Raw genomic sequence first — 22858 nt, 5'->3', positions numbered from 1 at the left:
TACATTTTCGGTTCTGTAACACAAAGCTATGAATTTGGGCTGACTTTGTCTCGAGCTTTATTAGCACCTTTGAATAATTTATCACGAATGTGCATAGAATTTGAAGGTTGCAGGCTAGGCTAAAACAGCAGATCAGTGACTTCACGTGCCCTTTTTCTCCTTCTGTAAAACAGCCAAGCAGGTTGCTGCGATTGGCCACACGCTTGTCTCTGGGAGGAATGCCACGGTCGGTGTGACGTTTGTGACAGCCGACACGGCAGCCAGCAACACCGTCCCATTGGAAGACATGCTCATGGTTTCTGGGATCTCATCTGGTGTGAGCGCCCAGGATGTGACCGAGAAGTTATCGTATGCCTTGCAGGATGGCGTTGTCAAGGTAATTGAGGTCGTCTAAAGCTGAGGCTGGCACAGGAATATTGGACTGTTGGCTTCCGGCAGTGAATTTGTGTTAGAAATTTTTGTTGCCTCTTCACTGCTAAGTGACCCGATTTTAGTATACTGTCAAACACGAATATATTGAAGTCGGCTAAATCAAAAGATTCTTTATATCAAACTACTTTCAAACGCAACAATGCTTTATTTATTTATTTAAAAGTACCTTACAGGCCCCATGGGGAGCATTGAGTAATTGCAGCATCACAGAACAAGAGAAAACAAAAGAAACCGATACATGAGTGCGAAAAGTGTCTACAATAATAATGTGCTGGCAAGACGATGTCACAAAGGGAATTAAATGGATAAACAATACTAAGAATACCCAGAAAAAGAATGAAAAGCAAGACTCATGGTTGCAAAAGGAGCGGTGCATAACATCAATGCATAGAAAAATTTATGGCTAATTATCTGGAACACTTTATATATCGAACATTGGGCAGTGCGATATGCCCCAAGAAGTTGACTTTCCCTCACAATTAAGCTACACCGACGCGCATACTAAATGACAAGGGTGGGTTTACTCGTCAACAAGAAATCTTTTTAAACAAAGTTATGGCTAACTCTGCCTACACACCACATATACTAGACAAATGGCAGCAAGCTACCTGACATTCGAGTGAAAATATTTCTACGCGATGCAGACACTGTCAGAGGCTGTGCCGAGCAGATTTAGAGCATCTCATTTGGACATGTGCAGCTTTCTCAAAAGGCAGACGTCACAGTGAACACCCGCTGCACGCCGACATGACAGCTGTACATAACTTAATAAAGTCTGACCATGAAGCCCAAAAAGCTCTCGCAACACACGGTAGTCAAAGTGGCCTGTTTCGAGTGGTGTAGGAGAGGTCGACTGACGCGTGCGAAGGCGTCACGTGAAGGTGCTCATCACCCTTTAATCCCCATACCCCTTTCCCACCTTATCCTCAACAACGGCCAAGAGTCGTCCTTTTATTTCAATAAAGGTCACATTCATTCATTCCCTCACAATACTGACGCGTGTATACTACATGTGGACGACGACGACGATGGGGGGCTTTAACGGACACCATCTAGTGGGGCTGTGATTAGTTGAAGACGAAGAAGACGTTCCGCCTGTTCAGCTGATTTTCAACACGCTGTTTTGCTGCCGAAAGGTCTTCTTGTCTTTTCCTCGCGTTGCATCGCGACAATACGTTGGCTTTTTCTCACGGAAGAGGGCTTTCCCACATGCATTAGGAATGCGAGTGGTGGGATTAGGCGGGCCGTACTGACGTCGCATTTTCTCGCCTACAACACGCCCCTGCATATAACCCCCACTGCCAAATACAAACCGTGAAAAAATAAGAACTAAAAAAAGTGCGCTGCGCTAAGCCACTTTCCTTGCAATTTCGTGAAGCAGTTCCATGAAGCCAACTTGCGCACCAAAGTTCACATTGAAAATAAAGAAAATATCAAATTATATGATATATGAAGCTAATTTCCGTTTTTTAGTGAGTTCGATATATGTGGGTTCGACTGTACTAGTGAATTTTGAGGACTTTTCAACATTGTCGTTGGTATATGTGGCTCTGGAGGAAAAGGTTGTGCAGTATTTGAGGGGTTCTTGTTTGAACGCAGTTTCTTCCCTTCATTGCGTACAGATTTTCAAAGCTTCCAGTTACTTTATTTCATTCAATACAATTTCGCGATTCATGGTAAGACAGCAAATGCCTGAAGTATTTGAATGTGCTAATTGTAACGAATTTTGTTCTGTGTCTCCCATAATGGTATGGAAAGTACTATATTAAAAAAAGGCATTTATGCACTTATTTCTCTCATAAAAATAGTGCGCATGCATCAGCGTGAAGATTCAAGCAGGTGTGTTCTAACTTGATGTTCTTTACATAAATGTGAACCACAGCATACTTCCAATTCGGCGTACGTGAAGCTTTGCCATCTTTCTTCAGTTCCATTATTATGAGAGTTGTGATGAAAATACTGCTCGCAGTGAAACGCAGTTGGTCTGTTTTATAATCTCCTGGCGATGAGTCATTGTTGTCTATACTGGACTTCATTGCGAATGCTTTCAGCAGAAATCCACTGATGTTAGATGTAGGACAGTCCTTTCAAACATACGCAGGTGTACATGTATGAGGAAGAAAGCCTGGCTCTAGTGGTCACCTCTGGGAAGTCGGCAACGGAGGTGCTGTCCAAGGTGAATGTGTCACTCAAGGCACGATTAGTCACAATCAGCCGAGTATCCCTAGTCGTCGATCCCCTATTGGTGAGTGGTGAGCATCTTTGTAAAACTGAGGGCCTTGTGATCATCCAGATGTGTCGTCGATAAATGCTGCAGTTCATGAGTAATTAAAATGCAAATGTATTTGTGCAGGAAAATGAAGACCTTGTGGCAAGCCGATTTGCTGACAATGATGTGAGTTTTGAGAACTTCATCCTGGATAGATACTTCGTGAGATGTTTCTTTTGTAGATGAAGCAGGCAGGCTGTTCTGGTTATATTTCCTTTGTAATGTGCTGGTGTTTCGTGCCACACAGTTAGTATGTTTGGTTGTGTTAAATTGTGTGACCCTGTCTTGTCTGTTTTCGCTGGCCTTTTGTCTGCATTTTTTTTTTTTGCCCTGCTTGCCAATTTCCTAACCACAAATGCATATCAACTCGCCCAGCCATTGCTGACAGTTTGATTTTATGTTTATTTCAGACGGTGCTGTTGTGTTTATTGTGTCCTAGTGAAGCTGTCTTTTGTGGTATTATGTATCCTGAGGGTACACTGAACCTGTTGCATGGTACCTGCTATTTCTCAATCACACTTGTTCAACATGCTTTTGAAGTAAAACGCACTCACTTATTAGTAGTAGTTTTAAGTATGTACAACAGGCTGTACTGCAGCGTCGTGTTTCTCTTGCCTGACACTGGTATGTACTTGTAGACCATTTCTGATTTAATGTTTGAAAAAGCTTTGCTATACTAAGACATTTTCAAGTAATTAATGCAAAGTCTCTATATGACATTTCCATTCATAAGCTTTCGCAGTAATTTCATTTTGTGCTCCCATAGCAAGCATTAGAGAAGGAAAACATCATTACATGCAGTGAAACGTGTTTAATGTATTTTGCTCTTTCTTTCCATTCATGCTTGCTTACTTTTTGAGCCGTGCTTGTGACCTTTACCTATGAAGATTTTTAATGGCATCCGTAAGCCTTGTTTTTGGTTTCGACTCTAAGCATGTCCTATACGTCCTTGTGTTTAATCGTGCTTCCTGTGAACTTGCACTGAGATGCAAGGCTGTTCTAGTTAACACGTCACCTCTGCGATAAGAATGAATGTGGACAAGTGCTAAGTAAGACCTCTGTCCTTCTATTTAATTGTCTGTGCTGTCATTGCTGCCTGTTGTCTTTTTCTTGTTCCGCCATTCATCTGTGTACTGACCATAAAGCTATTCATCTGTTCACCTACTTCTGTTTGACTGCAAGGCTAGACAGTCTCAGATCTTGGCCTAGTGGGTTCTTGCAACAAGATGTGACTTCTGTCAGAAAGGGTGCACGTAAAGCTTGTTGCATTCTTTTTGTATCAGCTTTGCCTGTATCCTTTCAGTGGCGATCATGTTTCACAGCTAGACGATTATGGTGCAGCCAGTTTAAGTTCCCTTCCTTCCTCCTTCTGGCTTTATTTGAATTGAAAGCATCTGATTACTATTACCAGTATTATTTGGGGCTCCTGTTTCTATGGTAGCGTCTGTTTTTACAAGAGCTTCTGAACTGAAAGCACCGTCATTACAAGCACAGTCTGGTATTCGTTCAGAAAGCACTAGGTGGCAGCAGTGTTTTTAATTCCTCCTGTGTTGTGAACTGTTGCTTCCGTCCACCAGGAACTGAAGTACTCGCTGCGGTCACTGGAGCGGTATGCCCCCTGGGTGAGGAAGGTGTACATAGTCACCAACGGCCAGATTCCTTCGTGGCTCAACTTGGACTGCCCTCGAGTCACTATAGTCACTCACGAGGTATGCCTTGCCCTTTCTTTCTTCCTTTCCAGTTGTGAAAAATGTTGCTCTCAGGTTGCAGCAGCAGCTTCAGCAACTCTCAGGTCTCGAGTTGCTCCATGCACCCCTGCTTCGCAAAATGATGATGCTTTATGGCGCAGTGGGTGCCTCGCAACTGTGCTTGCAGTAGTCACCCTAAGAGAGTTTACAACAGGCTCTGTAAAGGCTGCCCGTCCAGCTTATGCTGTGACTGTGCTTTGTGTCCCACCCAGGCCTGGCGTTTTTCTTTTTCAAGTTCTATAGTTTTGAGGTAATGCTGCCTTAGCTTACTGTGCTTATGGAATGAAATGCTATACAGTAGAACCCCGCTGATACGTTTTTGAAGGGACCGTAGGAAATAAACGTAAGAGATGGGAAACGTAAGAGCCGAAAAACAGGAAAAACGGCAAAATATTTAGTGGTACAGAATTTTATTTCAATTCTTACGAGCAGCACGAAAATTGGCGCGCTCAGCCGCGATCTAGTCGATGGATAGAAACGCGGGGCTTAGGACGGCCTCATCCACAGAAATGTAATCAACGTATGTGATTTTTTTAACACCAACAGCTGTAGGCATGAAAGAACTAGGCGCACGCAATCACGACCAGCGTGGCGAGTCCGACCGCGAACCGCATGCACGACTGTGCGAGCTCCAACCAGCTCGAACTCCTCCCGCTCTCCGACAAATAACGATGATGATGAGTCTACACCAACGCGATGGCAGAAGTGAATGCCAATCTCGAAGGCCTTGCTTTCGCATGCAATTACGTCATACACGCCATGTTTGTGCAATACAAATCTCAAAGGCTATGCTTTTGTCAATAGTAAATGCCAATCTCGAAGGCCTTGCTTTCGCGAGCAGTTACGTCATAGACGCCATGTTTGCAATTTGAATCTCGAAGGCCATGCTTTTGTTTGCATCAATTGAAAGATTCTGTTGCTTGCGCCTCTCATGCGGCTAATATTACGGTCAAACGAGGCCAAGCTGCGTGAAAATGCACCATGGCGGCTCTCTTTGGTAGTCACTCGGTCGGCTCCGAGCGCACTTCGCGACGTATCATACGGGAACGGTCCGACAGTTACGACGTAACAGCGGGGTTCCCAATACATTGTATCCTATGGGAGCTATGCCGGGACCGGCGGAAAACGACGTAACAGCCGGGAAAACGCAGCAGTGAGGAACGTAACAGCGGGGTTCTACTGTAGTAAGATTTTGGGTCTAACAACTGGTACTTGCAATCGCTCTAGATAACCACATCTTGTCATTATAAGTCTGGCCTTTAAAGGTGGTGTTCGCTTTAAGGAAAGTGTACGAACCAATATTACACCCACGTGGCACAATCTAAAGATGGTGAAAATGAAACTAGCATCTGCATTACTTAGCGCTAAATTGACATACACTCAAACCTCATTATAACAAAGTCACATCTGTCACGAAAATGACTTCGTTATATCCAAAAATTCGTTATAAACGTTTATTTGTAACACTGCATTTATGACAAGACTATTCTTCATTTACTTTGTTATAACCAATAATTCGTTATATCCGTGTTCATTATATCGAGGTTTGAGTGTATTCCATTCCGCGAGCTCTGTACATCATTGCATGCTTTTAAATAGGTTTGCTCATCCATAGCCCTTAAACTTCTTGTGCTTTTAAGGAGAGACTCCACTTGAGGAAACTTCGTCGTTATATGTTGTCTACAAAGTAGGAATTTTCAGGGTTGGTGCAACGTGAGGTTTGGCTGTCAACTTCTCTGACTGAATGTCCGTGCGTGATAATGTGCATAAAATATGCCCTTTTCTTACACACAAGAAAGGCATGTTTTATGCATGTGTGTGCCCTTTTTTGTGTGTTTTGTGCAGTTTTTGTGCATGCCCTTCTTGTGTGCCCTCTTTGGGCACACAAAAAGGACACGAACTCACCATATTCCCATCGCACGACGAGTTCCAGAGAGGTTGTAGGCCAAAATCGTCCTTGTGGTGCAAATGAAGACGAATATGTTTTGATTTCCAATGGCATGCCCATTCACACAATAGTGGCAAACAGTTGTTGCAGACTTGAATTCCAACTATTGAAATACCGCAGGAAATCTTCCCCAACAAGAGTCATCTGCCAACGTACAGCTCTCCGGCCATCGAGACGCACCTGCACCGCATCCAAGGCCTATCGCAGCGCTTCATCTACCTCAACGATGATGTTTTCTTCGGCAAGGAAGTGTGGCCGGAGGACTTCTACACCCATGCTGCAGGCTACAAGGTAAGCTTTGACACACTGCATCAATAGTCTTACTGGGATTTTTTTTCTATGTGTCCTTCATTGGTTCTAGTTGCATGCTGTCGGGCTCTTAACAGAGTTATTTGCGGGTTTCTAAACTGAAACCGTAGAAGAGCAGATAATGTTTACTTGTCACAGCAACTAAGTCGCTGTTGTATCGTGCTGCGAAGCATGAGGTTGTGGGTTCAATTCCCAGCGGTGACCGCTGCATTTTGATGTAAGCAGAAAGCAAAAATGTTTAGCCGGTAAGTGCACATTGGGTGCACGGTAAAGAACCTCAAGGGGTCAAAAATAATTTAGGCACGACATTTTAAAACTCGAGAGTTCTTTTTCGTAACTTAATATTTGATAACTTAATGATAAGATTTATTCCACAGCACCAACCAGTGGTTAAGCTTTGGTCAGTAATGCCATATGTGGGCCAACTGAGGTACTGCGTTGCTAGCTGCTTTAAGCATTTTGTATAAAAATGGACGTTGTAGGGGGTGGGGGGTTCACCATACCTGCTAGAGGCTGCTCTGCGTGCAACAATGCTCTGTACGTGCTTTCTTTGCCTGCGGCAATGTTGCAGAACCAACCTGCAGAATGTGCAGCACGTGTGGTTTTACTGCACTGCTTTTATGTGTATATTATGTGTGTATTTGTGCTGTCCCTGTCTACTTGCGCTGTTCACTGTGGAGCAGTCCCTGTCACCAAAGCTGTGCATATTGAGCTGCAGACATCATGCTCAAGTTTAGGAATATGTGTCTTTGTACACATAAGCTGCTCACCAGAGTCAGACCCCAGTTTCATTTTTCTCGTCTTTCTGCTAAATTACTTTGTTGCCCTTAGGCTATAACAATTCTACATCTCCCAACATTGAAAACCAGTGTGTAGCAAAGCCTTTAGTACCTGCTCACTTTTTGGCTGGAACACTGTCGTTGGGAACGCACCCGCAGCTATGCAACACCGCAATTGCGTGGCTATGGCGTGCAGGTGCGTCTGGCCTGGCCTGTACCCGACTGTGCCTTGGGCTGCCCGACATCGTGGGTGAAAGATGGCTACTGCGACAAGCCGTGCAACAACTCAAAGTGCGAGTGGGACGGTGGGGACTGCCTGGGCTCCGCAGCCTCGGTGACAGCCCGCCCCTTCAACCTGCTGCCTTTTCCAAGGCCAGACCTCAGCAAGTGTGAGCGTGCTGTCAACTTTCTGATGCCGTCAAGAGCCTCATAACTCTACTGAAACGTGTCTGAACTGGGATATACTATAGAATTCAAAGGGGACCATGAAGTAGTTCGGTATATCGATAATTCGATAGCTCATCTGAAGACTTGCCGTGTCTTGAACAGTCTTTTTAGATTCAGGAAAACAGGAATTTACCAATTTGTTGCTCTTAGCTGACTATTTGAATTTTCACACCAGAATAATGTCTGTTAGAGGATACGTGTGGCCATGCAAAAGTTGCATGGGTAAGAGTGTTGACTATGCATCTGCACTCATTCCTGCCCATCAACCAGTTCTTGCTCACGGTTTTATACATGCGTATATGTCACCATTAGAGAAACAATATGGGACAATGCCATGCTCGAACGCATACTAAGTAGCCTTTGATGGCAGACTTGCATACCACATTAATTTCAAAATGGTACAAAGCAAGGTGCCACTTTTCAAGCAGTGGCTGCCTCAATGGCAAAATGATGAACATGTGGCATTGTAACAGCCATAGCCGCCATCATCGTGATGGTAAGTTCAGGGTACAGTCATTATGCAGGAAGAGATAAAAAATAAAATTTTCATGACAGAATTTAAAGGTGAAATTATGGGAGTGAACACATTAAACTTCCTCTCCGCAAAAAAATTTAGTCATGGGGGAGAATGAGGGCCAATTTGTGTGATGTACAGAGGAGTTTAACAGTGGTCAGCGAGTGCAGGGATTTCCAAACCTTTGGTTAGAGGGCCAGACGAAAATCGAGGACCGGACGATAAAATGAACAAAGATTGGAGAATATGAATGAGAAAGGATATATAATGCTACATTGCAACTGAGAGAGAGAGAGAAAAAGCTTTATTGGAACAGCAGTCAGTGGACATCAGGAGGAAGTCCACCTCCCCCGTTGCCCCTAGCCATCTACAATTACAAAAAAATTTTTTTCAATGAACCGTCATGCATTAGTAATCTTATTATTTTATAGTTGCATTGACCTTCTGGCATAACATCCTTGGAAAAGTTGCGAATTACCTATTTCGGGATTAAAATTTTCCTCTTATGATTGAGTCTCGTAGCAAATGTGTGGTCGGATAAGGCACCTGTTTTATTGGAATAGCCTTTGATGAGGTGGTGTGTCATCTGCATTGGAAGCAAGCTTCCGGTAATAAGCTTGGTAGCAAGAGATCTTGCGTTTAATGTGTTTGCTGAAACAAACGTCCTGCCTCCCTTTAAACTGGCTGCTACTGGAAGGACCATTGCCAGCGGCAACACTGTCTGCAAACCGTAGTTTTCAGACTTTGTATTACACTAATAGAATGGATGCAGTCAGGCACGTCAGTGACTTACAGTGGTGTGATATAATCGGGAAGTTTGTGCGTGCAGGATGGAGTCAGCTGATGAAAAAAAGGTCAGTTTTGCCACAAGGGCGAAGCAATTAATGCGACAATAACAAATTAGAATGTTATATGAAGTAAGGCTAGCAGCTAACACATTTGGATTCGATCTTGTGTAACTCTACAAAATGCTGCTGTAAAGGAATACGGCCGCTCCTGGAAGCAAAGCGGTTTCCGTGCTCTCTGTCATCTTAACGTGAAGCAGTGAGAGCACAGCACATAAAAGGGTATACAGGCCATTTGCTACTTGCTGCCGAGATAGTGCGCACACCAGCGCTCACGACCGAGGCCTTATGATCAAAGTTTGCAGTTGCAGCCTGAGCGACGCAGCCCCCTCCCCCACGCCCCTTCATTAGCTTCCCTTCATTCTCCTTTGACTGACGAAAGACAGGCGGGGCGTTTCCTCTCTGCTTAAAGAGCAATCGGTGGCAGGCCTCGCACGTGGTTTGATGTTATCCCATGTGCCCTCTGTGTGACGGAGAGGGCCAGCTTGTTTCACCTCTGCTTCAGCCGCGTGCGTCACTAGCGCTCGCATGCTCTTACTTGCGGGTAGAACATACGATGTGCGGGGTGGTGTTATCGATTTGGACTTTATGCGGGGCATGACGGCAATGGCAAAAACTGTCGAGAGCGTCCTTGTAACTGCTATAGCGATAAAATAAAGTTTATTGGGGATTGTTGGGAGAGCCCTTTGACCTGCAGTGGATGTGAAGTAGAATGATGGATGCCCTGTGTCTGTGTTTTCTTGTTCGCAGTGTACTGCAGCACAAGCTGTGCCAACAGCTGGCTTGCTGACAAGTTCTGTGATCAGGTCAGTGCAACTTCAATTTAGGCACAATGCAATTATGCAGGGTGCACTTTCATGGGCACTTGGGTTGCTCCCTCTGCAATGAATGTTTTTTGTTATTTAGTGCAATAATTTTACTTCTCGTTTATTTTGTTGAAATAAAAATGTAGGAGGTTTTTGAATACACTGTTTCGAAGACTTACCCCGTTAAGTGCAGGACTTGTGGTTTTATGACTCCCTCTCTTTATCGATTACTATGTACTTTGTCTCTTTATATGGTCCTCTTTTATTTTTTTAAAGTGGAATGTCAAAATGGCAAAATGTCATAGGATAGATTGAGCAAATAACACCATAGAAAAGGTAATGTACAGGGGAGGTGCTAGCTTTGCATATAGAAAGCTTCTTACCTGGCATTATGTTGAGCACTAATGACACGTGGTCATGCATTGCTGTTTTCTATACATTGATAGCAGCCAACATGCAGAAAAATCGACAAGACAGTAAAAAAATTATATTCTAATTTCAGGCTTGCTTTATTTGGAGATGATGCAAGTTTATTCCAGTTACTTACATTTGTGGACATGAATGTGTCCATCTTTGCAACTGTGATGTTCATGTGTACATTGTAATAATAATGATGATTGTTGGCTTTCATAATAACTTGTGCCTTCGAACATGATAAGTTCATCGGGCCTGCCAAAGCCACACAGGGCTTCATTGGTAGAGCCTGGCGAGCAGCATAAAAGCAGGTTATTAGGAAAATAATAATAACCAGAATCGTTGTCAAAACAAAGGTGTTCTAGTATGTATATCCTTACACAAATACTAGCAACCTGTTTTTACAAGTATTCGCAGTGAATACTTATACAAGAATGAATTACACTGAGATAAAAGAGAAAGATGAGCTGGTTGGTGAACATGCATCATTGAAAGTTTAAACGAAAAAAAAGAGACATTTTTGCAGGCTTTTAGCCTGTCGTTGGTGTCGTTCCCCTTTCTTGCCCTTGTGTTTGCGTTTAGATTTTCAACGACGAATCACACAATACTATATCATAATGCACATTTGGCTTGTATAATAATTACTGTATATTATTACTGTATGCCTAGTTTACAGGTATAATACGAAGATCGTGATCAGAACAAACAACAGAAGGAAGAAACTGGAGAATGATGCATAGGCAGGTGAAGTTATGGTGCAAGTGCTAACAGAAAAAAAATAATCTGAAGCAGCAGTCCCAGGAAAAATTAAAACTTGACATTAGGGGTGTGCGAATATTCGAAATTTCGAATATTTTTCGAATAGTGTTTGCTATTCGATTCGATTCGCACTGAAATTTTACTATTCGAACTATTCGAACTTCCCAAAGACAGATGCAGTCAACGTTCGATTGAAAGTGGCCCCTTCAGATTTTCAATATGCTTCACCTCATTACACTCTCGTATTGCGGCAAAGCTGCCTTTCAAGCTCCGTTACGGTCGAACTTAGGCAAGAGACAACGTTCGATTGGAAGTGGTCCCTAGATTTTCAATATGCTTCACCTCCTCACACCCCCATATTGCGGCAAAGCTGCCTTTCAATGTCCGTTACGGTCGAACTTAGCTAAGAGACAGTCAACGTCCGTTTGGAAGTGGTCCCTAGATTTTCAATATGCTTCACCTCATCACACCCCCGTATTGCGGCAAAGCTGCCTTTCAAGCTCCGCTACGGTCGCAAATGTATTAACTCAAAAAAACGCTGGTTCTAATATGGAGATGAAAGATGTGGCAGAGTTGGGGGCTCAATTAATGCTGTTTTGGACCTGAAATTTGGGCAGGAAGTCTGAAAAATCGGACGCCGAAGCTTTTTAGCATCCAAAATTTCAGATGTTCTTATATATCAACGTCTACGAGGCAGATTTGGAACTCCGGACTTGAAGGGAGCACACCCTTGTCTGCCACATCAGTTGGCCTTCCACAGAAGTTGAAAGAGAAAGAGAGGCTGAGGAAATGGCATCTCTGCCTATCACGTGTAAAGTGTTGTCGGCAACACTTCGGTTGCACCAAATCATGTACATAAATACAATTCGGCCTCTACATTGCCTCATTCTTGATAAGAAAGACAACTATGAAATATGACCCCACCAGCGCTTCATCAACCTCGCGAAAAGAAACACTTTCATGTTGATATTTCACAAGAACATACTTAGGGATTCACTGCAACTTTTTCTGTAATTTCACTTCGAATTATTCGAAAAATGTTCGAGAAATATTCGAAAATTATTCGAAATTATTCGATTCGATTCGCACTCAATCTTTATTATTCGAATTCGCTTCGCACCCAAAATTTTGCTATTCGCACAGCTCTACTTGACATCAGTTTTGTCTAAGAGCAACGCAACCGTTACATTAGCAAACGAGTAATGTTATGAAATTCTATTGTCACTGTCAATATTCGATTCTGCAACTTTTTTTGTTGTGAACTGAAGCACTTCACAGGGCTTGAAGCCTGTCAAGTAACCCTAGAACATAGTATTTGCACATTCTTCTATTGTATCTTGTTGTGCATCTTGGTATTTGATCGTGCCACTTTGGTCTGAGACTACAAGCTACGTAAGGTATTTTATAAATGTTCTCCCAGAAATGTCTCTGCAGCAACACTGAGTTAAAGATGGGCATTAATAATGTCTTGAAAATATCTGTGTTACCATTGAGACATGTTTTACCTTGTTACATTTAGAAAGGAGCACACGCATTAATGATTTGATTCTTCTTTTTTTGTCAATGAAAACCACTCTGAGAATAAGCAGTAATTCTGTACTTTCTTTGTAGCCTTGGCCAAAGTCACGGGTTACTGCAACTGTACCAGCTTTTACCATAAAGATGCAACGTGATGGACCTGGTGCAATAGAAATGCCAGGATTGGTTTATCTAGCGCTGCATTAAATATTTAAAGGCAAGGTTCAAGAGGGTGCTAACATTTGTCACTGTGTGATGTGCTCGCGCTCTTGACACTATCTGCGCACACAGCGCCTGTTGTGACAATACAGCAGCCAGTTCTCCTCATTGTTTTGTTATGACTGTTAACTATTGTACTTTCAGTTCACGCTCGGCAAGTGACTCTCGAAGTAAGCATATTTTTTATGCACAAAAGCATGTAAAGACATCGTGCACTATTGAATGGGGTTTTCGCATGAGGTGTATCGCTGTCTACATGTGTGGTGTGCACGCAGCTTCACAGCCTTCAAGCTTGCCGATGTTTGCAGTTGATATGTGAATCTTATCACCCTTTTTGGACAGTAGGATTCCTCCCTGATTCTATGGCTTGTTGAGTCGCCTGACTACGAGTAACATAGTTTTGCCATTCGTGTGATTTGAGTAAAGAATCTTCAGGCACTGGGAGTTGCAGCCAGCTACGGAACTCCATGCTAGAGCGTTGGGGATGATTTCTGTGGCCTGTTGGATGATGGGAAATAACTGGTGATGGGTACTTGGTATCTCCACTTTTTGTGAGGTGATCACCAGTGGTGCAGAACAGCTGATGTCTCAAGCTGTATCCAATGCTTTAACAAGAGCACTCGATTGTGCAGGACTTTGTGTTTGAATGTTTACTTGGGTGACATCTGTTGTTTTGCCACTATTGATCACTGCATGTTTCTGTGAGCCTTTCTCATGTTTCCAAACTAGCTGATCCGTCACTTCCTAACCATTAGGCTTAACTAGTGCTTTTTTTTTTCTCCTCTAATATTTTACTGCTGCTTTCAACAAAGGCGTGCAACGTACTGCCGTGTGCTTTTGATGCCGGTGATTGCGGAACAGCGAACTATGGCCAACTGTATTCTCTGGACCTATCATGGCACCAAAAGAATTACAGCCTCCCGTCAGGTGAGCTTGAGGGATCTGTCATCTCATTTGGCAACTTTTCTCTGTGGAATGTACTTGTGCAGTGCATTTAAGTGCATTACATTTAGTGTGAACACATAGTACATAAATGATGTGTGCGTAGGAAATAGGTTTGCTAATACGCAGGCAAGGATGTCAGTTATTTATGGTCTGAGATTAACTTCTTGCTTTGTCAAAGGGATGTGGGCAGCTTAGCGTTTATGCTTATTTCTCCTAGGCTTAGTATATTTCGTTTGGATATCTGGCTGCAAAATTGGCGAATTCCAAAACCAGTTTAATTCTGTGGGAAGTTTTGTGGTGGTTGGTCGTGGCTCGTTCCATTCTTCATTCACGAAATTTCCGTTAATTCAGACAAAAGTATTTTGTTTTCGTGCTCCCAGTTATTGGTAATCGCTTGCCTGTGCCTTGGAAGTCTTTGAAACTTCTTCCACAAGAACGGCTGGAATCTGTATTACTTCTGTTTGTTTACACTTTTTTTGCAATTTAACAACTTTTCCTGCAGCATAAGATTGATGTTACTCGTTATGCATGCATGATTGTCTTCAATGCAGTCCTGCTACGATTGTTGGGGTGGATCATAGATCTTGTTTATTATATGCTGGCAGATGGTCCGGATGGAGCCCCGCATTAGAATTGTAGTGTTGTGCTTTCATGGTATGATAAGTATAGTTCGAGATAACACCACCAGGGGTAAAAATATTCTGCGATGTCATCTGTGTGCTGTGTGTTCCTCGTGAATGCAGGCCACACGCTTGCCTACTTCAACTTGTCCTCCTTTCTGGGAGAGGGTGGCTCCCTGACCGACGGAAACTACGAGGAGAACGCAGCTGTGCGCCTGGTGGCAGTGTCTGTGCCGAGCAGTGTCATCACAGTCATGATCTTCCCAAACAGCAGTGCCACCACAGTGGACTTGACTGTCACTGGCCTGCGGGGCAGTGTGTCCTTTGAGGTAGGACCGTGCTAGGTGTTTGTGGAAGCTAATTAAAAATGAAATAACAAAGAAAGCTGTAAAGATTAGAAGTTGTTGAACAGGCATTGTCTCTGGAGCCACCAGTTCAAAAGAGATTGCTTGCCTTCATTGGAGCAGCTACTGCTTTCCTCAGCAGTGTTTTTATGGACACCCAGCTCACCCTTAATGGAGGAGAAGGAGGTGAATAAGCTTGCATGCAAAGAAAGGTTACTAAACTCAGAGTCTTTAAAAAAAAATAAGAAACCAGGAAAATGGTGGGTACAGGCATCTGAAATGCGGGAGCGAAAAGGTGAAGTATGGGATTGCCATAGTAGGGAGCATAGGTCGGCAAACTTGCTCACGAGTCGACTCACTCAGACTCGGATCGAGCCATGAGTGTCAGTCTGAGTGAGCCTGTGAGTAACATTTTGGTGAGTCTGAGTCCAAGTGAGCCCTAAGCACAAAATATATTTCTTGACTGAGTCCGAGTGAGCTCCAATTTTTTTGCCTATTTTGGTAGGGAGGGAGTACTATATGGGAGTACTGGTGTTGGGTTCTTTTAAAGAAGTCAGGGTAAAAAACTTGGAATGGCAGGAATTTTTGGGGTAGGTAGGTGCTGCACAATTGATTGAGCTTCGTGTGAAATAATTATTTTTGATACCGTAAGCTTACCAGGCTATTACGGGAGGGTAAGAACATATAGCGAACATACATAGTTCAAGGTTTGATGGAACGCCATCTGGTGTGGGTAAACATTTCTTGACAGCAATTAAGCACTCACCCAAGTTTCAACAAAGAACAATTTTATGACATTTACAGACCACTACAGGTCTAATATTCACATAAACACGAAACAAGTTGGGTACTGCCTTTACATATGTAGTGGACGGTGCAACGATGTGGCGTATGTATGGGGTAGATTTCCATGTGTCCGATTAAGTGTATGGGGTGAAGACTGGATTAACAGTGATTCCAAAAGAAGTCGGGATGACTACGGTTATACCATGTCGATGGCAGTCACAGGATTCCAGTCAGTGTTGTGACCTCTGTTAAGGTGGTGCTCAGCCAGCACCTTGACAGCGGCATGTTCCTCAGCTATGTCATTTTGGTGCTGCTTGATATGCCGTTTGAAGTTGCCTGTTCCTCGGATATACGATTTGTGGCAGTCTTAACATGGTATCTTATGTACAACTCCAGGGTAGCGTTCACGTTCTAGTAAGCCTTTAACGCGGACCAGTTATCTTACTTGGTATCTTAGTTCGGCACGCCATAGCCTTTTCTTGCACTAGTTTCCGAGCAACAAAGCTTTGAAATTTATTTACCTGTGCATTCTGAATTTTAACATAACAGTACCAAATTGTTTCCTTTAAAGAGATTTGCTGACCACTGATGGCAACAAATTCCACATGTTTGTGTGTTTTGAGTGTGATAAAAGTAAAGGACACAATAAGAGAGCTAAGGGTCCAGCTGTTCTATAGTCTTTGCAACAGTCGGTACTTGCCTGTTGCCAAGCAGCACATGACTTTTATTGTTTTCTGTTACAGTTCAAGTTTACGCTGACGACTGGCGTGGATGTGCCGGCAGAGAAGTTAACCACTGCTGCGCCATTGTTGCCAACAGAAGTGAGCTCACCACCAGTGAAGGCATTGGCAGTTACCGAGGAAACTGTCAACTTTACAGGATACCCAGAGAATATGAGGTGAATATGAGGTGCCAAAGTTCATTGCACTGAGCGATTAGTTACGTAAGGTATTTCTTGCTACATGCCCCACAACAAGCAAAATGAAACCTCCTTTCAAGTTCTCGTCACAATGTACATGTACAGACGGGTCCACTGTTAAAGGGAACACTTGCGTTCAAGGCATGTTCAGATTTAGCTCTCCTGCGAAAGCATAGTAGCATATATTTGCATAAGACTGCTGGTGTTCACAGTTCTGACTCCTTTGGACAGACTAGTACCGTGCACAAACTGTGTATCCACATCAACTTGCAGTAATGGGGCCATCAATTTAAAAAGTGCACATTGGAGTGTTCCCTTTAACAGTGGACAGTACTGTACATCTGTCATCCCATTTATCACCACATCTATCACCTCATTTCAACAAATTGAAATTTCCTTGCTGTGCGTCTCGTTAAACTCTGATATTACCAGCTGTAATGAAAACCAACGGACAATGAATCCAAGGAAGGTATTGCGGACGTTAATTGTACTATTTTAACATGGTCAAAAAATTGCCGGAGTTGGCCTTTGAAGGCACTGCTAAACATTGGTTAATTTATTGGAAAGTCTACACTTTTTCACACCCCAACCAAAACATTTTCAGCTGAAAGCGTTGAGTTGTTCTTGGAAAATGCAATCCATGCAGGTATCCACCGGATCCAGAGCTGCTTCCAGATGGTGAGGAGTTGTATCGCTATGCGGACGTCGATGTGAGACGTTCGATGCTGCCTGGAGAACTTGTGCGTGAGATAGTGGAAGCCAGGGTCCTATACTCAACAGGTTAGTTTAGTAGTACCTTGTGGGACCTTGCATTGGGCGATCACTGGTCAGTGGTTGGGCAGTGATGGGCAATCACTGATACAAGCTGAGACGATCTAACATATGGATATGTATGGTATGTCAAACGTTGTTACAAAGCGAGCTGTACACGAAGAAATAGCTTAGTTTTGCCCATAATCATTTTAGGAATCGTTGCTCTAAAAACACCAACTACCATCCGACTTTAAATCTTTTTGCTTATTCTTGTCTCATTTTGTTCCACATCTCCATAAATATTCCACAACATTCCGTCTGTCATGATTGTCAGCATCCAGCTCTCTATAGCCAAGTTTACATAATGCGTCCAAAGTTTACATAAGGGCAGCAGGAGCATATCACATTGCTTTGCGCTTCGTAGTTATACAGTAGACACTTGTTATGGCAGACTGCGATAATTCAATGAGAAGGTCTGTTTTAACCAAAATTAGGGCTTCAATATGTTGTGAAGCATTGGCATTTGGCATATGCTGTGAAATTCCAATGCTTCAGTTGTCGAAACTTGAAAGCAGTGAAAGAAATGATGGAAAATCCATAATAAGTAACATGAATAAAGTTGTATTTTTGTAGCATTCGTAAACCGCACTAGGGACATGACACCTTGCTCTCTGAAGTCTTTGGGGCACTGACTGCTAAGGAATTGCAATTTCCCCAAATTACGAAACTTGCCTGCGAGCAAAAACTGCTGTCAAGCTCTGTTGCGATTGTGACCACTCGCACTGTCCAGCTTGCTGGCGAGCCAGCCAGTGCACATTGCCATCACCAATAACATAAACATCGGCTGTAATTTGCCTTTCACCCAGAACAATGGTCAGTCATGTAAGCTGTCTTCTTTTTGTTCTCTGACAAGGGACAACCTCTGTCAAATAACTATAGTACTAATAGGTGCTGTAATTTGATGCAAGTTCAACTCGCTACTTATTATGTGTGTTGCTGCTAAGATTTAAGATGGAGGTTTGATTGGCAGCCATGGTGGCCACATTTGGATGGCGTGAAGCACAAGAACACCCCTGTGTACAGGCTTATGTGAACGTTAAAGAACACCAGGTGGTCAAAATTAATCCAGAGTCTCCCACTACGGCATGCTTCGTAATCATGTCATGGTTCTGGCAGGTAAAATCCCAGTATTTAATTTTAATTCTTAAGTTTCTCTCTAAACCAATGGCCATCATGCGAAATGGCTTGACCTCATTGCATCCTTCATAGCCTGGAGGCTGCAAATACTAACGCCTTATCTTCCTTTTTGTTCAGATTCATAAAATGAGAAGTACTAGTCTCCTCAAAGTGACGCATTTTGAATTCTGATAGGTAATTTTTGTTCAAAGCACCGTACGCTACAACTTTTCAATTAAGAAGGGTAGACCTAGTGACACCCCTTTCATCATCATCATCGTGGCACACCGATCCGGTGTGCCACGATGATGATGATGAAAGTTTGTAGCTCCCCTAACGCCGCTCTCTGGCAGATCTGAGTTTTTTCCCTTTTTTATGCTTCTGCATCGCGACACCAGGTGTCACTGTTGTGTGTACCTGATTTTGTTTGCTTTTTTTAGACTCGTGCGTGTTTTGTTGTCGTTGCATCGTGTGTGAGTAAATGCAGCGAGAGTCTTAAAGCGAACGTCAAGGTCAGCAATGTGTATTGCGCGTTGACACTCGCCCTGTTGACTATCTTGAGTGCGAAAGACAGCATCCGCAGTGCAGTAGAGTTGGGCACAAGCTCGAAGAAAAAAAGGATGAAATTGCCAACGTTCGCCGATGTTGACAAAGTCATGCTTATGCGGATTTTGGACACACATGCTCGAAATGTGCCCATAAGTGGCGCCATCCTACAACAAAAAGCGAAGGATTTTGCTTGCATCCTGGGCAACGACGACTTCAAAGCTAGCAACGGCTAGCCGCAAGGATTTAAGAGCCGAAACTGAGTCGTCGGGAAGATCATTAGCGGTGAGTTGGCCTCTGCCAACAGCGATGCTTGTGCATCGTGGGTGGCCGTGGAACTGCCTGGCATTTTGAGCCGCTACGAGGCAGCTGACGTTTATAACGCTGGTGAAACTGCGCTGCTTTATCAGATGCTGCCTAATCGCATGCTGGTGCTTAAAGGAGAAGACTGCCACGGAGGCAAGCAAAGCAAACTCTGCATGAAGGTTTTGCTTTGCACCAACAGTGATGGCAGTGACAAATGGGTCCCGTTGGTTATTGGGAAAAGCGCCCGGCCCAGATGCTTCAAGGGAACGAAGCGAGTTCCGGTAAAGTAAGTGGCCAATTCAAAGGCGTGGATGTCGTGTGTGATCTTTTCTGATTGGTTGAAAGACTTCAACGAAGACATCAAGCTATAAGGCCGCCAAATCTGTTTGCTCCTGGACAATTGCTCTGTGGACAATGTTGACGGCCTTCAGCTCTCAAACATAGAGCTGATATATTTTCCTCCTAATTGCACATCCCTTATACAGCCACTGGACAAGGGAATAATCAACAGCTTCAAGAGCTGCTACCGTCGTCGTGTGATAGAAAAGATTCTTCTGGACATTCGTTTTGAACGGCAAACGAAGATCAACATCTATCAAGCCGTCGAGATGATTGCCACTTCATGGCAAGAAGTTGCAGCTCAGACTGTTTCAGATTGCTTCACCAAGGCCCAAACAAAGGTCGTTAAAGCTGGAATCTGCGACGACGAAGAGGAGCCTGCGAATCCAGCGGATGTAACCGAATCGTGGAATGCACTACTTGCAAACGGGGGAGTCCCCGACGACGTTGAACTTAGCGTATTTTCGTTTGCTGACAACGGCGCCGTATGTACTGAAGAAATGTCAGATGCGGCACGTGTTGAAATGGTGCGAGATAGCAGTCACGACGAAGGTGCATCAGAGAAAGATCCACTGTTTGCTGCGCCTACCATGAAAGAAGTGATGGACGCATTGGACGTCTTGCGTCGTGCCGCTGGCGCGCAGGATGATGAAGCTGCATTTTATGAATGAACTTCCATGGAGCGCCGCTTGATGTCATAATATATGAAGAAAACACAAGGGAAAATCACACAGTTTTTTCCTTCTGAATAAATGTGAGAGGTGAGGTCTTCTGAAGGGATGTTTGCCTTGTTTTGGTTTTGTTTTGCATTATACTTGCCGATTTTCAAGTGAAACTGCATGTAACGAGAACCTGTGTATAATGAAATATTGCAGACATTCGTCAATTTCGTTACATCCAGGTTCAACTGTATTTGTATCGACTAGGGGCTAAGAAAGAGCACGATACATTGAGCTTTCGATGAATTGAACCTCCTGCATAATAAATTTGTCTTCGTTTAGCTTCATTTTGCAGTGTACTGTTGCATACGATCACTTTGCAGAAGGCGCTACCATATTTGTCAAGTCGTTCGACGTGCTGCTTCCTCCGACCCACGTCAAAAGTATAATTTTTCTTTGTTCAACAGGACATAACCAAAAACGAATTTGCACTATATTTCTAGCCTCAGATTTCATTCTGTTTATGCAACAACAGAGCATGAATGGCTTTAGAATAAATAGATATTTAATTACAAAGTAATTAGGAATGATTACTATAACATGCATAAAGAACATATCACGACATTATTTGTGTTGCAATATAATATCAAGTGCCTTGAAATAACATTGTATCGATTAAATGCATTTACAGGCAGTTCTTCATAGGTGGCGTGTGAAAGGGTTAAGAAAAGCAGTACTTGAACACTTTCTGCAAATTATTAGAAATTGTGTGCGGTGAACTAGATACCACATGTATGCATAACTCTAGTTAAGAATGTATATTTGCATGGTGGTGGTTTTGACGTTGTGATGACAATATGCATCTTCTGGACAACAAAAATTTACTGAAGGTTTGTCTGTGTAGCCAACATATAGTCTATTACACGGTTGAACCCAGATATATTGAACCTGAAAGGGATCACAAGAGAGTTCTATATAGAGGTAATTCGATATATAAAATTCTTTAAACATTTTATGTATCGCAGATTGTTGTGTTGCCTTCAAAAATGCTGATCGTGCTCATGCCTTCACATTTGTGTTTCCCCAATGTTGCCCTTGTTCAGCCTGAATTTGTTTTCCAGCACCTATTTGGGTTACTACTGTTATTGAGTAGTTCATGCTGTGACTTCTTATTATTTCTGATGTCGGCACCTATCTTATCAAACAGGATTGGTGACCCTGAAAGGCTTTCGTAAGCGCAAGTCCCAGCTGATTGAGCAGTACATAAAAAACGCCACCTTGGTCGGAGACCAGGACATTGACCTCGTCTTCCGGCAAGGGGCTGCCTCAAATGCCACTGCAGCCAATGAGACTGCGCTTCGGCCACCTCAACGGGCGCTGCTCGGTCTTCGGGAGGGCTGGCTGCCGTGGGAAAAACAAAACGTGTTTGGTGCCTTGATGAAGGTGAGGATGACTTGCATCTTCAACAGCATGCATGTCTTTGACTCTGGCGTTCGAGGTTCATTGACTGTTGACGGACAGGGAGCATTTACATTATCCTTGGAGTAACGTAATGCTGGAAATAAAACTGTCACTCCCCATCAATGGGATGCAGTCACCAGGCAGATTCCAAGGACTGTTGTATAGGTCCCCTGAAACGCGCCATGAAAGCATGGATAATTAAACATCCCTTGGTGCACCAGCAAATGCCTGTTGTTGTCCAAAGACAGGGTCAGAGGCCAGAATTCACAGAACACACATATTCTGAATTCCTACATTTAGTACAAATATTGCATATACATGCACATTTGGCTGGTTAGATCGCCCAAATTTTCAGATGATTTAACAAAAGTCAATTAGCACTACAGTACAAGCACATGCCTTAGCAGATGTTCGAGAAGTTGAAATGTCCCTAGATATTTACCAGTGCCTGATCCTAATTAGCAGTCCACCGCGTAATCTTGAAGTGATTCTTTACACTTGTTGACTGTACCTTGGGGATTCTCTTGTTCCACCGTTGGGCTGGTCATATGGCTATTCTGAATGACTGTTTCACTGTCTGTTCCCTTTGTCTTCACACGCTTATATTGGTTTTTCACCTCTGTTCAAGATCTTTTGCTATGAGTCACCCTTTCTCAGTATACAGTGGAACTTCGATTATATGACTTTCAGGGGACCGCGCAAAATCGTCGTATAATCCGGGCGACGTATAATCGAAAAACCGAGAATATAGGCAGTGACGGTCATTGTTGCCCCACAACAGCGGGCACATAATGCCTAAGAAAGTCCGTGGCACAAACCTACGCTGCTCCGAGGAACGTAGATTAAATTAATTGAAAAAATGACAACCACGCATTTTATCGGAGGTGTGAACGAACCTTTATTTCTCACCTTTTAAAAAAATCTGTGATTTTCTTCTGAGAGTTTGCCCAGCCACAACGCATCAGCTTTCTTTCGATAGCTGCAACATCTGGCAGCA

General features: G+C 43.3%; 1 protein-coding gene across 1 annotated transcript in view; it reads left to right on the top strand.

Annotated features, from left to right (window-relative positions):
- LOC119383888 (N-acetylglucosamine-1-phosphotransferase subunits alpha/beta) overlaps window positions 1–22858 on the top strand; it is a 68182-nt gene that overhangs the window by 15994 nt on the left and 29330 nt on the right. Inside the window, exons 5-16 of the mRNA XM_037652160.2 lie at window positions 174–376; window positions 2534–2677; window positions 2786–2827; window positions 4279–4410; window positions 6518–6688; window positions 7682–7874; window positions 10042–10097; window positions 13820–13934; window positions 14696–14901; window positions 16446–16600; window positions 17268–17401; window positions 21608–21843. Coding sequence (XP_037508088.1) covers window positions 174–376; window positions 2534–2677; window positions 2786–2827; window positions 4279–4410; window positions 6518–6688; window positions 7682–7874; window positions 10042–10097; window positions 13820–13934; window positions 14696–14901; window positions 16446–16600; window positions 17268–17401; window positions 21608–21843 — 1787 coding nt within the window. The remainder of the gene's footprint in view (window positions 1–173; window positions 377–2533; window positions 2678–2785; window positions 2828–4278; window positions 4411–6517; window positions 6689–7681; window positions 7875–10041; window positions 10098–13819; window positions 13935–14695; window positions 14902–16445; window positions 16601–17267; window positions 17402–21607; window positions 21844–22858) is intronic.

Source organism: Rhipicephalus sanguineus, chromosome 2 (genome assembly GCF_013339695.2).
Source record: "Rhipicephalus sanguineus isolate Rsan-2018 chromosome 2, BIME_Rsan_1.4, whole genome shotgun sequence".
NCBI classification, from domain to species: Eukaryota; Metazoa; Arthropoda; class Arachnida; order Ixodida; family Ixodidae; genus Rhipicephalus; species Rhipicephalus sanguineus.
This window is presented reverse-complemented; position numbering and strand designations above follow the sequence as displayed.